Genomic DNA, 15,000 nt, shown 5'->3' on the forward strand with positions numbered 1-15,000 from the left:
ACGGGTGTTTGTTCGGACTCTCTTACCGTGATTTCCTTCAGCTGCTCCTCCAGGTGAGTCTTCTCTTCAGCCGAGACTTTCTCTGCAGCGGTCGCCTCGGGCCTCCGCGTGCCGTTCTCCTCCTCTGACCCCGCCCCCTTCTGCTGGGCCGCTGTGCAGAGGAGGCGGGGCGTCGCCCTGGAAACGAGAGGACGTGAGCACGCTCGGTAGCGTAATAGTCCAAGATGCGTTTAACGCCCGGAAGTCAGCGCTATCAGTGAACAGAAAATGAGTCCGTCCTGAAATTATGCAGATTTTAAAACACCGTTTTGTAAAGAAACCCATCATGCAAGTAATTGTTTCATCAAAACCTTTACAAAGTTTCACAAAGAGCCATCTAGTTACACTACAAAACTGCTTTGATACAAAAACCTCCCTACAAATAACTATGCGTCGTCAACTCTTTTCCAGGATGAGTCCTGTTTGCACCCGAGCCGAAACGAGAGGCGTCCCTCTAACTGGGTAGCACTGCTAGCATGCCCAGCACTGCTACTACAAGAGCGCAGTAGTTTTACACATCCCTTAAAAATAGCTAAACGTTTTTCTTTGGAGTCTCATTTTAAAAGCCCAAAATCACAACCAATAAAATTTCCAGAACTCATAGATGATCCTAACGCTTCTTTACAGATCTAAAAATGCTTCTCGACAGCTTTTATTTAACTAGCTAGTTAGCATGGGTTAGCCAACACGGTTCTCAGACATCCCGTCAGTGAAGGGACTATGTTTGGTGATCCTTAGCTAACTAATGCGATCACGTTATTTTCGGGAACGTTGAATTCTTTTGACACAAACCTCACAGCTGGGGAAATGATTAAAGAACACAAACGAGAGCGCTATGCTAAGATAAGATAACTGGCCAACAGGGTCTTTCAGAATCCGGTTTATCTGCCAGGACCACTCACAGCGAGAGAACACCGAATAAAAACCGTGATAAATAATGTGCTAAACAGTTATAAGAACAGTAGTTACCTCAGGAGTAAAGGACGTGCTAAACCGATATAAGAACCGTAGTTACCTCAGGAGTAAAGGACGTGCTAAACCGATATAAGAACCGTAGTTACCTCAGGAGTAAAGGACGTGCTAAACCGATATAAGAACCGTAGTTACCTCAGAAGTAAAGGACGTGCTAAACAGTTATAAGAACCGTAGTTACCTCAGAAGTAAAGGACGTGCTAAACAGTTATAAGAACCGTAGTTACCTCAGAAGTAAAGGACGTGCTAAACAGTTATAAGAACCGTAGTTACCTCAGGAGTAAAGGACGTGCTAAACCGATATAAGAACCGTAGTTACCTCAGAAGTAAAGGACGTGCTAAACAGTTATAAGAACCGTAGTTACCTCAGGAGTAAAGGACGTGCTAAAACATATAAGAACCGTAGTTACCTCAGAAGTAAAGGACGTGCTAAACAGTTATAAGAACCGTAGTTACCTCAGGAGTAAAGGACGTGCTAAAACCGATATAAGAACCGTAGTTACCTCAGAAGTAAAGGACGTGCTAAACAGTTATAAGAACCGTAGTTACCTCAGGAGTAAAGGACGTGCTAAACAGTTATAAGAACCGTAGTTACCTCAGAAGTAAAGGACGTGCTAAACAGTTATAAGAACCGTAGTTACCTCAGGAGTAAAGGACGTGCTAAACAGTTATAAGAACCGTAGTTACCTCAGAAGTAAAGGACGTGCTAAACAGTTATAAGAACCATAGTTACCTCAGGAGTAAAGGACGTGCTAAAACCGAGCAGCGATGTCTCACGGCACGCGCACATAAGCTCGCCATTTTTACCGACGGTGCGCGCGCTGGCGGAAGCGCAACGTTATTTTTTGGTGATCGCATCGTTCCACCAATCGCAGCGCATCATATTGTGACGCGCCTCCGAACCGTCCAATGAGCGCTAAAGTTGAATCCGCGTGTTTCCTGTGGTTTGGGTTGCGACGCACGTGGGCAAGACGAAGGTTTTGTGCGCCGAACTGAAGGTTAAGGTCGCGTGCTCTGACGCAACCGACCGGAACATTACGTCATTTAAGCGCCCTAAAGCTCACTCGCGCAGACGCATTCAGCTTTATGAAAAGTTCAAATAGTACGGACATATATTATCATTTAATTTGAATTTAAATTTTAAAAATGTAAAAAAAACAAACAACAACAAAAACCTTTTCTGAGAGGGATTTTAGAAGAGTTACGGTTGGCAATCTCTTTGTCATTTAACCCAACAGAAACTAACTGTTTTAAGGTCAATGAAAGTGGTGAACCTGGCCACACCAGTAACAGAGGGCAGCATACCCCAGAAATCTGAGCTCAGCTGGGTCTGAATACACTGTTTCAGTTTCCCTATATTCCCTAGTTCACCATTTTATTATCAACGCTGCATCATAATGTAGTGAACAACCGCTGTGCACTGCTTAGGGGAAAAGGTCCAACTGCGCAGCGGTTTCCTAGCTCAGATGTGAGTGCTGCATTTAGTAGGATTGGACATGAGTTCTGGATTACCTATGAACAGTTGTGTAAAATGGCTTTATATTGAACTGATATGTGTATACTAGAATATTTCCGCATAATAACCCAAGCAGAGATCTCATTACTGGCTTCACAAAAATAGTGTTTTGCGTGTTGTTAAATCCAAAACATTGCATGTATATTGGAATTGTCGTATGTTTGTTGCCACTAGAGGGTGGTGATGCGCTAGGTGATTGCTCATGTAAATCAGGCGGTTTAGAGTCTCAGGTGTGAAGGATGTGCGAGACAACGTTCAAAGCGTCAGTAACAAAGCTAACGGAGAAGATTGCACATTGCTGCGCGCTGGCCTTCTTTAGCAGCTGGGACCAGATTCCTTGGGTAAATATTTCAACTGCATCCTAAACATATTAGACATCTCTGTTTAAATAGGAGATGCTCTGAGTTGACTGCAATGCACTCACTAATGAAGTAAAAGGCATCCTATATTACACAAACTAATTTGATACTAATTGGAGCACTTGAACAGGTTAGTGCACATTACATGGTGTTGAATTAGCACCTCCACTGTAGTCCATGTGGACACAAGTACTAGCTAGTGTGCTTGCTCTTTCTCTCTGTTCTATGGACAATATCAAAGGGCTCATTAAAGCTTTATGGGGCCTGGTCTTGAATTACAGTAGGAACTCTGAAAGTCCTTATTTAGACAGTTGAATCAAGTTTAAATTTTAGGCTGTGGAACTGAAATGAATGAAAAAGGCAGCTCAGGCTGAAGGAGTGTTTTAAAAGTTCTTCTGAATTTTCTTTAAAAGCAGCTGCCTGAGAGGAAATGGCTCATTATAATCTTTAAATTGTAATTGGTTTTCTGGCCGTGCAGGACGGTTCAGAGGATTTCTGGTAATGGTAGAAATATGGGGTCGGCTGTGTGGAGTCTCTGGGGTACTGGGTCTGATGACTACATGTCGTGTGGGGTGGAGTATCTGCTGTCTGCCAGGATCTTACTGAAGGTGGCATGACTGCAGATATGAGGGGGGTGGGGGGGTGTTGGTGTAGGATTTACTCAGTGACTGTGTGACTATTAGTAATAATGGGCTGTCATGCCTTAATCTTACTAGATCTATAGCTATAACCTATTTGAACCTCTTTTCTTCTATATTCTATTTTATAGCTGTGGACAAGGTATAGCTCGCCGTCGTGTGTGGTACGCAACCATTAAAGCCTGGCGCTGGGGTGGAGGAGGTTAGACCACATGGATTTATTATCAAGCGAAAACCTCTCTTATAAATCTCTTTATAAAACGTCACCCTTCGCGGAGTTGTAGCATCGTTAAATGTTCCGTGTCTGAAAGGCAACACTAACACTTCACGCCGCCTGATGGCCACCCGATCTCCGCCTGGAGCATGACGCCAGCACGCTCTTCTCGCTTGTCTGCGCTCGCTCTTCGTCCCCTCCCTCACTCTGCCTCGCGCTCGGCTCTATCTTTCCACTCGCATTGCTCTCGCGCCGACAGTGTAAGATAGACACGCTTCGCGATGGCGCGCGTCGGAGCTCCTCCCCGGGTTTTTGCGCACCTGTATCCGGCTTTCATCTTCGCGTTGCCGTGGATGTCAGTGCTCGGATCCGTCTGCTGTGACAGCAGCGTTTTGAACCGGAGAAACGGGGGTCGTACTGACAGCTACGCTCGGGATCTCGCTGGAGACGAGGCGCTTCCCGCGATGCTCAGCCGCGGAGGAGAGAACGGGGATCCGGGCGGTCCGGCGGGGCTTTCCCGGCTCCGGAGGGCACTGCCCCGGGAGAAAGTCTCGCTGCTCAGTAGCTCCTTCGTTCTCAAAGGGGATGCCACCCACAACCAGGCGATGGTCCACTGGACCGGCGACAACAGCAGCGTAAGTCGTCTTGTCCCGTCGTGCTGCTGGCGCGTTGTCTGTCCCGAAAGCTGATACCCCGCGCTCGTGCCGAGTGAAGTAAAGTTGTTGGGTCACGCGGCGCCCGCGAGTCGCGGGTGGATGTTGCACGCTGTAGTTCTGCGCTCGCCGACCTGATGGTTACGTTGACGTAATGGGAAGACGTGCGAGAGACCGAGGGACTGTGTAAACACGATGTCAACTGCGGCCGAGCATTCTATTATTAATCAAACAAAGCACACACAGCCGGAGGAGGGCGCTCGCTGGGCTGTCACTTTGTGCGGTGCGCTTCGTCAGCGAACCCTTTTCATGATTGGTCTCGTGATTGGCCTCGCAGGAATGCACCTGTCTTTGTTAACGCACCTGCGTAACTTGCGCGTGGCGGTAGTCCTCTAGCTAAACAGGTTAACGAACAAGACGCTCGTTCGCACGCACCTGTTCCTCCTTGTCCAGAACGGGCTATGTCCATTAAACATTTAAAGCTTGGTGCATGTACACACGCTTACGAATCAGCGGCAAGGCGTTAAGCCGCAGCCTCATTCCAAAAGGACGTGTGCTCCCTGACGCCTGTTCTAAAACAGTTAAGAGAAGTCATAAGAAATAATTCGCAATATTAACCGACAGATGTAAAGTTAGTTAAAGTTTTTACCTTGTATCTTAAGTTAATCAGGGCACGAAAAAACCTCAGAACAAACAGGCATGTGTAGAGCAGGCGCGTGTGTTTGGGATGGCGCGTGTCTGGTGCGGACATCACTCCTTCACGCATCCGAGAACAAAGAACCGCTTCACGCGCGAGTCTCTCGTTTCTGACCAGGTTGGATGCCGCAGCACGAAGTTCAGACAGACGCCAGTGCTTCTAAAACATGCTCCCAACTGAGATTCGCCTAGAGTTTACTCCACTCTACTTTGGATAACAAATTACCAAAAAATACATTTCATACGTATTTTAGTTTTTCTAAATTGCCTTGGCGTTTGTGACAGGACCATAATTCACTCGTTTATGTTCGGGCCCTGAATTTACGGTGAGATTAGACATGCGCACAAGCCAGGCGCTCCCCGTGCGTAGCGGGCAGATCCCAGGTCTCTCTCTCTCTCTCTCTCTTCCCCCCCCCCCCCAACTGAACAGAACTGATTGTAATAACACCCTTGGAGAGCCGGAGACGAAAAGGAAAGTCTGTACGTGCGAGCGGTATCTGGAAATGCTGTGTGTTTTGAGGCTGTTGTGGGAATGCGTGGTCTGAGGGAACAGGGAGAGTGACGGAGATATTCAGCACGAAGTCAGAGAAGGTAGCTACTGATTTACAGATCACTGACACAAGCCCATGGCCTTTTGGCTACCTTATTAAAGGTGATTAGGGATTGTGTTTATTTACTAATGTCCTACAATAATTTCATTGAAATGCTGACCCTCCTTCCCCGCCCCCACGGTGTATTTCCGATTTAGTTGTGCAGGTTCTAGCGTTTACCCCTAAATTGTTTGTTAGATGTTAGATTTGCAGACTTGATTATACAAGGTCCTGTTTTATTTAGTTTTTTTTTTCCACCAGCTCTTACTACTTTTACTACTACCATTTTAACCTCTTCCAAGAACACCTCCAAATTTTGGCACGAGGTCTTTATGGCTGCTGTCTCTGCAGTCTGCAGTGGTGTGTCCTGAGTGCTGTTTAGAGAGCAGTGGTTATCAACACCATATATGCCCTGCATCATCTTGTCAGATGCTCCACCCCTGCTGCAGAGCTCCTCTGTGGAGGAACTACACCCACTCCTGCTCCTGCCCCTGGAGCAGGGCTCCTTCACAGTCAGGCCACAGAGCTGGACCCCTGGACATGGCGTCCCACGACAACCATGGTTTTTGTGACCTCTGGAGGTGTGAAAACACTGCGACCACTCCGTGAAATGCAGGATCGTGAATCATGCCTGAACTGGTCTGCTTCCTTGCACACTCAGTTGGTGGGAGACATCAGATCCTGACCACGCTGGGTTTTTTGAAGATTACTCTGGCTTTTCTTTCCTAGTTGGCTTTCAGTAAGAGCTCAGACCTCCTGCCTGTGACCTCCACCGCAGTTGAGCCTGGAGGCGAGTGGATTAAGGATGGTGGAGGAGGAGGAGGAGGAATCTTCTCCGTAGTGCTGCAGGGCTCCTCAGTAATTCTAGAACCTCTTGTTGTCAGTTCCGGAAGACCGTGGTTCTGGGAACAAGGACCAGGCTCCCAACATGATCTCAACGTGTGGACAGCAGCTTCCCAAACAGCTGAAAGGAGCCTCTGTCTCTCTCTCTGCCCCCCTCCATATCTCTCTCTCTCTCTCTCTCTCTCTCTCTCTCTCTCTCTCTCTCTCTCTCTCTCTATCTCTCTACCAATAGTCATAGCATAGAAAAGTATTTAAAGGTCCTTGTTGGCGAACATATTCAGTAGCGTAAAAGAGCGAAACACAAGCTGGTTGTCTGCATCTTTGCTCCCCATGGACCCCCCCGGTGATCCAAGCTCTTCTGCCCCAGGGAGGGGGTCCTGTTCTCTGAGCGGGGAAAACATCCCACTTGCCTCTGATTGACGTGCTCCATACCCCATACTCCTCTGTAGAGGGCGGGGCAACATGTACCCTTATAAATAAAGAATCTCTCTCTCTCGTGCACACCCCCCGTACACTCTCTCTCTGCTGGAGTGGTAGCAGTGTAGGAACAACCCTGTGTTTGCTGCATGACTAGTTGGAAACTGACTGGCAGGGGGATGGAGTGGAGAGGCTGAAATATGGTGATAGAAGTGCAAGACGATGAAGGCAATGAATCTCAGAGCTGCTGCGTGTGCGTGCATGTCTGTGTGTGCTTTGTTGATGATAAATTCAGGAAACATGGTCCATGAACACTGGAACAGCACACCTTCCCTCTACGACGCCCTACAGCCGGTCCCCAGCGAGCACACACCGCACGTAAGTGTAAACTCACTGAGCCCCCCCCCCCCGTATTCTGCACATGCACACTGCTGAGCATCTGTGTGCTTAAACCCCTCCGTGCAGCTGTGTGTGTATTTAGCGTGTCTTTGTGCACGCCTGTGTTTCTGTCTCGAGTGACCGTGTGAAATGCTGTAACCGGACAAGCCTTCAGAATTGCCTCTTAGAAAGTGCTGCACTGCTGTAGGTGTTGGTGTGGGTGTTATTTCTGCAAGCTGGGTTCCGCCAAGGTGACGTCACGTGGAAGACATCCGAGCTCCACGTCATCCTGTCTCCGTGACGATCACATCTCCGTGACGATCACAGCATCTGCCCTTTACTGCACCACACAGTTCTTCAGCACATGTGAACATCCCTTCACATTTGTTTCTTCTCTCGTCTGAGTTCATCATCCCACACTCGCTGTTTTTGTTAGTTGTTTTTTATATATATATATATATATATATATATATATATATATATATATATATATATATATATATATATATTAATATATATTAATATATATTAAAAAAAACAACTATGTGTGTCTGTGTGAGGGGAGTTTAATTGTATTTTTTGTTTTGGAATTGCGTCAGTGTGGGCCCCTCCAGGTTGGTCTAGTGAAGGCGGTTCTAGATCTCTGCTGCTCAGGTTGGGTCTACACCACACACTTAGCTAGACACCTTTGGACAATAATGTCCGCCAGTCCCCTGCTTCTTTCATATCTGAGGCTGAACTGAACTGGTGTTTTAATAGACAGATAGATGTTACTGAGGCCTGGGGGAAATCTGCAGAAAGAGGATTTAGCCAAGAGTCCCACTCACATTGAGGGGCCTGCCAGTGACGCTCCAGTGTGCCAGGGTGATGGGTGGCACAGGTGGCTCAACAACCTGCTCCATTTAAAGGAAGGAGTCTGTTTTAAGGGATGTTCCTCTGGTAGTACCAGTGTGGGTGAGGTGGGTGCTCCTGGCCATGCCAGTGTTGGGATTACTGTCTCTGGGATTGGCTGTTTGGTGTGTGAACTGCTTGTCTGGGATTGGCTGGTGGAAGCGGGGGTGTGTTTGGTGTGTGAACTGCTTGTCTGCAAGTACAGGGTAACGCTGACTGCCAAGTGTACTGCAAGCCTGCCAGGACCAGCTCTCTCTGTTACCTGAACACCTACTGCTTCTGCTCTGGGCAGGTGTGTGTGTGTGTGTGTGTGTGTGAGAGATATGCACATAGATGAGAGGTCGTATAAGAGCTTGGGGTGGAAATTGTTTGTGATTCTTTAGAATTTTGATCACCTACACACCAGACCTCCTCTTAATCTTTAAAACGCCTTTACCCACATTGCTTAAAAAATACCCTTACAAAACAAACCCTAAATTAATCCCTAATCTTAGTCCTTATTAAACTTTCCTTACCTTAACCCCCCCCACCCAGTTTTACTTGTGTTTAGTCTGACCATGGGTGATGAAAGCAGAGTGAATTCCAAACTAGAAGTTAATTAATTAATTAATTAATTAATTAATTATTCATTAATGTGTGCCTTCAGAGGCTAATGTCCAGTTTGTACACTGCGCATACTATTATATGACATGAATAAATTATTACCGGCCTTTTCCTGAAGACAAAACAGTTGAATAATCACCACCATCTAAACCACCAGTTCGTAACCAGTCCCTTGTTCAGGACCGTGATGGAACTCCCACTCCTCAACCGCTTCCTCTCAGCTGTGTCAGAGCCCCTCCCTCCCAACTTTACCTTAACTGTCGTTAAACTAATTCCCCAATGCCGGCCTTAACAATCATCGGAATCACAAGGAACGCTTCAGTACTCCTTAGTAAGTCTGAAGCCCTACACGGGGGCAGAATTAGCCGGGAACACCGATGCAGCATAGCCGTCGGCCAGAGAGCCCTGGGGGAGCAGGTGGGGGCGGGTCACGCCCGTGCGTGCGACTGTATTGCTGAAGCGCCAGACAGAAAAATGTTCAGACATTACAAATGAGATGAGCTCAACCACTGTGTCTTCTGATGTGGAGAATCGCCTTATTAAAATGTGCAGGGTGTGGGCTGTGTCTGATCTCTGGAGGACGTGCAAAGTAGACAAAGGCTCGCTTGCCAACGGAGGGGGAGAGACAGACTGGGGGTGGGAGTGTAGAGGGATAGATGAAGGGTTTTTAAATAGTGTTTTTATATATATATATTAAAAAAAAACTATTATTTGTGTGGATACAGATCTTGGGGCTATAATGAATAAAAAGCTATGAAATTTGGGACAGAACACCAACTGAATGATTGATTTAATCTGGAGTCATGCAGACATCCTCTGTGTACATTACTAGTCTTGCCAGATTTCCACTTTTATTAAAGGTTATGAATAAAATAATAGCGTGACACTTAAGTGTACAAACTAAAAACTTTGAAACAACAGGTGAAAAACATCTATTTGTCAAAAGCATTTCACGGCAAGTTATACCATGTATGGGACAAATCAAACTTTGAAACTTGAAACGGGTGCAAAAACCATCACTCTTCCCTCAAATACAGCACTACCAATGATAACCAGCACAAAACCGCACTTCCTGATAACGGTCCTGACCTATCAGTCCACAGCCAATCCAACAAAATCAGAAATCTCATTAGTTTAAAAGGTGTAGGCCAAAAGGACAACTGGTGTGTACTTTTTCCTAGGGAATAATAGTCCAAATTTACAGGTGGAGGTGCAGGAAAACAAGGTCCCTCAGTGACGTCTCTGTGAGCTGATGTCATAGACAGGTTTTTGTAGAGGTCTCCATTTCAATCATATTATGATTCATCATATTAAGGTTCATTTTGTTTATAGAATAACGGCTCTTCCAGGGTTTGCTTCTAACTGTTTGTATCCGTACAGGAATGTGGGCCTCGGTAGATATCCCGCCTCTCTCCTAATTGTATCTGTACAGGAATGCAGGTCTTGTTGGATATTAGTAGAGATGAGTAGATCTCCCTCCTCTGCACTCTCAAACATCCCTGCCATGCCCAAGTTTGTTCAATAGGCTACACTGAGCTAAGGTGTGTTTTAAATGACAAAACACTGAATGATGCAGACTTGGAAGTGTGTGTTGTTAAAATTCAAAATGCACAATTACCATCCATAACACTCCCAAGTGTCTCAATGTATTCTTGTCATAAATGGATGTTTAATTGTCACCTCGAACAGAGCTAGATTCCTCACCAGCACCACTGTGTCGATCAACAGTTCAGTCAGCTGGCCACAGCCGAAAGGAAAACGAGAGCACTACCATTTTAAATTGGACCCGTCAATGTGAATGGAAAATTAAACAAGCCACACTAGTGCTCGAGCATCTGTATAAATGACCCGAGTATCTAATGAAAAGACCACAAACGCAGACACGCGTGAACATAGCGAGTTCAAAGTGGACCAGGCAGGAGAAAAATAACGAGGAGCCCGAACCTGTCAGGAAAAGCCTGACAACAGGGGCGCTGTTCTCTCATGTGCGATACACAAACGCATCCGTCTGTCAAAAACTGCCCACGTTCCCTCAACTGCTGGAAAGTGACAAAATGACTCTTGCAGGGAGAAAACGCAGGAAGCACAGACTTCACGTGACCGTTTACGTACGACAGCCGTGAGATGAGAGGAACCGACTCCTCTTCCCTCTTGCAGTACTACTGTGCCACCTTCACACCCATTTAACTGCTGCTTCTCTACCTAGTAGTTTATTTTAAGCTCCAGTTCTTAGTCATTTTTATGAATTTTCTTTGTTCTGGATTTCTTTTATGTTTTTTCGTACAGCTGAATGACATCACACCTACCTTTTTCTATTTTTAGTTTAACAAATATGCCGTTTTTTCAATTCTGACTGGAAACAACTTCTACAGTGTTGGCAACAGATTTTGCAGAGAGCGCGAGCGCAGTCAAAAAGTGAAACTGTACTTTTACCAAACCACAGAATATACTGACCCCTGCATACACTCATTTCAAATCACATTCACCAACAATTATAAAAGTGCAAATATTTTCTTGGTATATACACCTAAAAAAATTGGATACAGTTAGCACAACCGACAGTTTCTCCAGTTACAAGCAGGTATGTATAAGTGTACTCCCTTCAAGAAAACCAGTCCCAAGTACTGTGGAGGGCATTCATATAAATGCATTAAAGTGTGTGTGTATTTGTATTCTAATGCTTACATTCATTTATTTAATCTTTATTTATTAATTTATCTGTTGTATATTCTATCATGACCTGATTCAAATTAAATTGTACAGCTTTGGCATCACAGATCTTACCTGTCATGCCCGTCATTTACCCCCTGTGCCAATTTCAGTGTGAGAGAGGATGTGTTATGGTAACCAGATTAAAGGGCAAGAATAACAACTTAAAATTCACATTGTACAACCTTTTGTAAAAGTCATTTCTCAAGGAGCTTCACGAATAATGTATTCAACAGGGTTTTGGGTAAAAAGATGCCATTTCAGGGAAAAAACAAACACGTTCTTATGGTCAACTCTACCTGCATGACAAGGACTGCAGTGTTGGTTTCGCAGACACTCGCGCAGACACTCGCGCTGGCCCTGCACACACTCACGCAGACCCTCGCAGACACTCGCGCTGGCCCTGCACACACTCACGCAGACCCTCGCAGACACTCGCGCTGGCCCTGCAGACACTCACGCAGACCCTCGCAGACACTCGCGCTGGCCCTGCACACACTCACGCAGACCCTCGCAGACACTCGCGCTGGCCCTGCACACACTCACGCAGACCCTCGCAGACACTCGCGCTGGCCCTGCAGACACAAGTGACCAACACCTGGTAACTGCTAGCTGGTCCATACCAGCCCTCAGATGACATCAAGGCTACTAAAGAACAGTGGAAAAGATGCCTTCACCCAAGACTTTGAACTCTGAAAACATATTTTTAGCTTTATTAAAATACAGAAAACCCCAATTTAAACTCAAACTATATAGGAAAACCTACCACAGTAAAAATATCCAGTGCACTCTACACTTCCCCACTGCAATACAAGAACCAAAGAAAGGTCAGATCCTGAAGGTCAGAGCCTGTGGTATTGACAGCATCAGCTGTGAAATGCTGAAACACTGGGCCCAAGTTCAGCTGTCTGTCTTCATACATTGTTTACAGCAGTTTATGAAAAAGGAAAACTGTAGGAAAACAAACTTTTCACAAGGGCAGAGTCCATTTTGACCGCCTCTCCGCCTTTCTGAAAACACTCGTCAACAACGCGACCACAGTCTAGACCTGCACCAGAAACAAATCAATGTCCGTTATAAGCGGGTGATTTAATCTCGCTGTCTTGTACAGCGCAAGGCCTTCAACAAAACAAAGGCGGAAGACGACTGGACCAGGACTTAAAGGGAAATAAAGCCAATGATTTCCAAGAACATAACTTTTTCCATAAAAAGCCAGATAACACATTACAGCACACAGTGGAAGATGACCATTGATCAAGAATATTAATCTCGTAACTTCCACAAGGCTAGCAGTGGCCAGAGAGGTGCTCAGCATGAGATTCTAACACTACTACAGCATTAAAAGATCATTCCACAGATATTTAGCACAGCAACCACAGTCTTGGGGGGGGGGGGGATCTTCAGAGAGTTCTGGAGGGGGTCCCTCTCACCAGACCAAAACATCCGATGATTGACATGAAACATCAATAATTGGAGAGAGCAATGACCAGGACAGTTGCAGAAAAGTAACCCTGCTCTTAAGAAGTGCCTGCTTATCTCCCGCTATACACAACTCTACAGAAAGACACATGGCCACGTATGAACCGACATACGGACTTGGTACTCATAATCTGGAAGTTGAAAGATGACGACACACAAACCCCCTGGAAACCCTGCGTCACCACACACACTGCAGCACGAAAACAATTGTTTACGCATGTGTTTAGGAGAAATTGCAAAGGATATCAGCAAAATCTGTATTTAATTACCATTAACCCTAACCCTTAGAGAAGAGAATGAAATGGCATCCCAGAATATTACACATATCAGTGACTGTTCTGTTTGTGTTTGTTATTTTTCTTTATATTTTACATTTTCCCTTTTTATCAATCACCCTACCCATTTATCGTTACATAAGCATACTGCTCATTGATTGGTTAAGAGTTGTTATCACAGGCCAATAAAGTTACCAGGCTTTGAATTTGAACTTGAAAGCCAGAGAGGAGGAGAGCAAGAGAGGAAGACAGAGAGAGAGAGAAACTAAGACAGAGGCAGGGACTCACAGATGGAGGTGGACAGAGACAGACAGGACAGATATGAAAAAGGATGTGGGGGCGAGAGAGTGACATGGACATGCAGACAGGCTGATACAGACAAACAGAGAGTGAGATGGCAGACAGAGGGTGATACAGACAGAGTGAGATGGCAGACAGAGGGTGATTCAGACAAACAGAGTGAGATGGCAGACAGAGGGTGATACAGACAAACAGTTAGATGGCAGACAGAGGGTGATACAGACAAACAGAGTGAGATGGCAGACAGAGGGTGATACAGACAAACAGAGTGAAATGGCAGACAGGGTGATACAGACAAACAGAGTGAAATGGCAGACAGAGGGTGATACAAACAGAGAGTGAGATGGACATACAGACAGGGTGATACAGACAAACAGAGAGTGAGATGGAAATGCAGACAGAGGGTGATGCAGACAAACAGAGAGAGTGAGATGGCAGACAGAGGGTGATGGGAGTTAGGCTCCCAGTGACGTGCACCAGCAGGGTGTGAGCACACCAGAATCTTTGATCACCAGAACATCTGTCGGGTTACTTGCTAACGGCAGAGAGAGGCCGAATCGCGCCGGATGAAAGCATTTGCTTTCTTTCATCAAAAAACTACGTAACACCTCCAGTGACCTGACACAAATAATGTGTCAGGAACTCTGTGCTTTTACACTAGAAAGAGGAACCTGACACTGGGACCAGACCATCACCCTCTGCCTATTCTGGCATGTTTATGCATACCTTTTTTTAAAAGACAAATTTATTTTGCTTTATTTTTTTCTTTCACAATTCTCTCACGTTGTGCTTCTTTCTGAGCTCTGTTGGTTGGGCGGGAGGGAAACTAAAGAACAGACACTCACTACATTTACTGAATAATGGGCTTTTCTGACAAGCCTGCCAGTAAAATCCAGAATCATTAGTGGGACAATGAACAGTGAATGTGGCGTGGCAGTGAGTCATAGCTGTTATACAGCATGTATAGACAACAGATTATACTGCAGGATTAAGATGAAGATTTGATGCTGTAGCCCAACTTCCATAATTCACCCTCCACCCACCCACAAACACACCTGATACAGTTAATCAGTTAATTATCGGTTTGAGCAGGTGTCTCAGAGATGGGAAATCAGTGAGCTGTGCTGGACTCCAGACTGCAAGGCCCTGAGCTGGACTCCTGAGCTGTAGGTTCAGAGTCAGCCTCCCTGCTGTGGCAATATCTTTGCTCCTAGTCTGACACTTCGCAGTCGTATCGTGTATCTTATGTCCAGGTGTCTGTGAGCTACAGCAGCTGTGATGGGGCAGGAGACTTACAGAGGGAAATACTGCTGTAGGACAGGACTGTCCTGAACTGATGAGTAGTATACATTTGAGATCAGAACATCCCAAATCAGCACTGTTTCTTTGATAGGTTTGATGAAATAAGGTTCAGATTATAGACACAGT

At 45.8% G+C, this 15,000-nt stretch overlaps 1 protein-coding gene and 1 non-coding gene across 3 annotated transcripts in view; one reads left to right on the forward strand and one right to left on the reverse strand.

The window, feature by feature from the left end:
* Positions 1-25: 25 nt before the first annotated feature.
* Positions 26-1,850, reverse strand: LOC113591180. Its single transcript, XR_004775272.1, has 2 exons — positions 1,745-1,850; positions 26-177 (listed from the first exon to the last, which is right to left on the reverse strand). It is a non-coding gene; the product is annotated as a GrpE-like 1, mitochondrial (transcript).
* Positions 1,851-3,914: 2,064 nt separating this feature from the next.
* Positions 3,915-15,000, forward strand: part of sorcs2 (sortilin-related VPS10 domain containing receptor 2) — a 232,965-nt gene continuing 221,879 nt past the window's right edge. For both annotated transcript variants that reach the window (XM_035519846.1, XM_035519847.1), the window contains exon 1: positions 3,915-4,373. In XM_035519846.1, coding sequence (XP_035375739.1) covers positions 4,020-4,373 — 354 coding nt within the window. In that variant the 5' untranslated portion in view covers positions 3,915-4,019. The remainder of the gene's footprint in view (positions 4,374-15,000) is intronic.

The sequence above is a fragment of the Electrophorus electricus genome, chromosome 19 (assembly GCF_013358815.1).
Source record: "Electrophorus electricus isolate fEleEle1 chromosome 19, fEleEle1.pri, whole genome shotgun sequence".
NCBI classification, from domain to species: Eukaryota; Metazoa; Chordata; class Actinopteri; order Gymnotiformes; family Gymnotidae; genus Electrophorus; species Electrophorus electricus.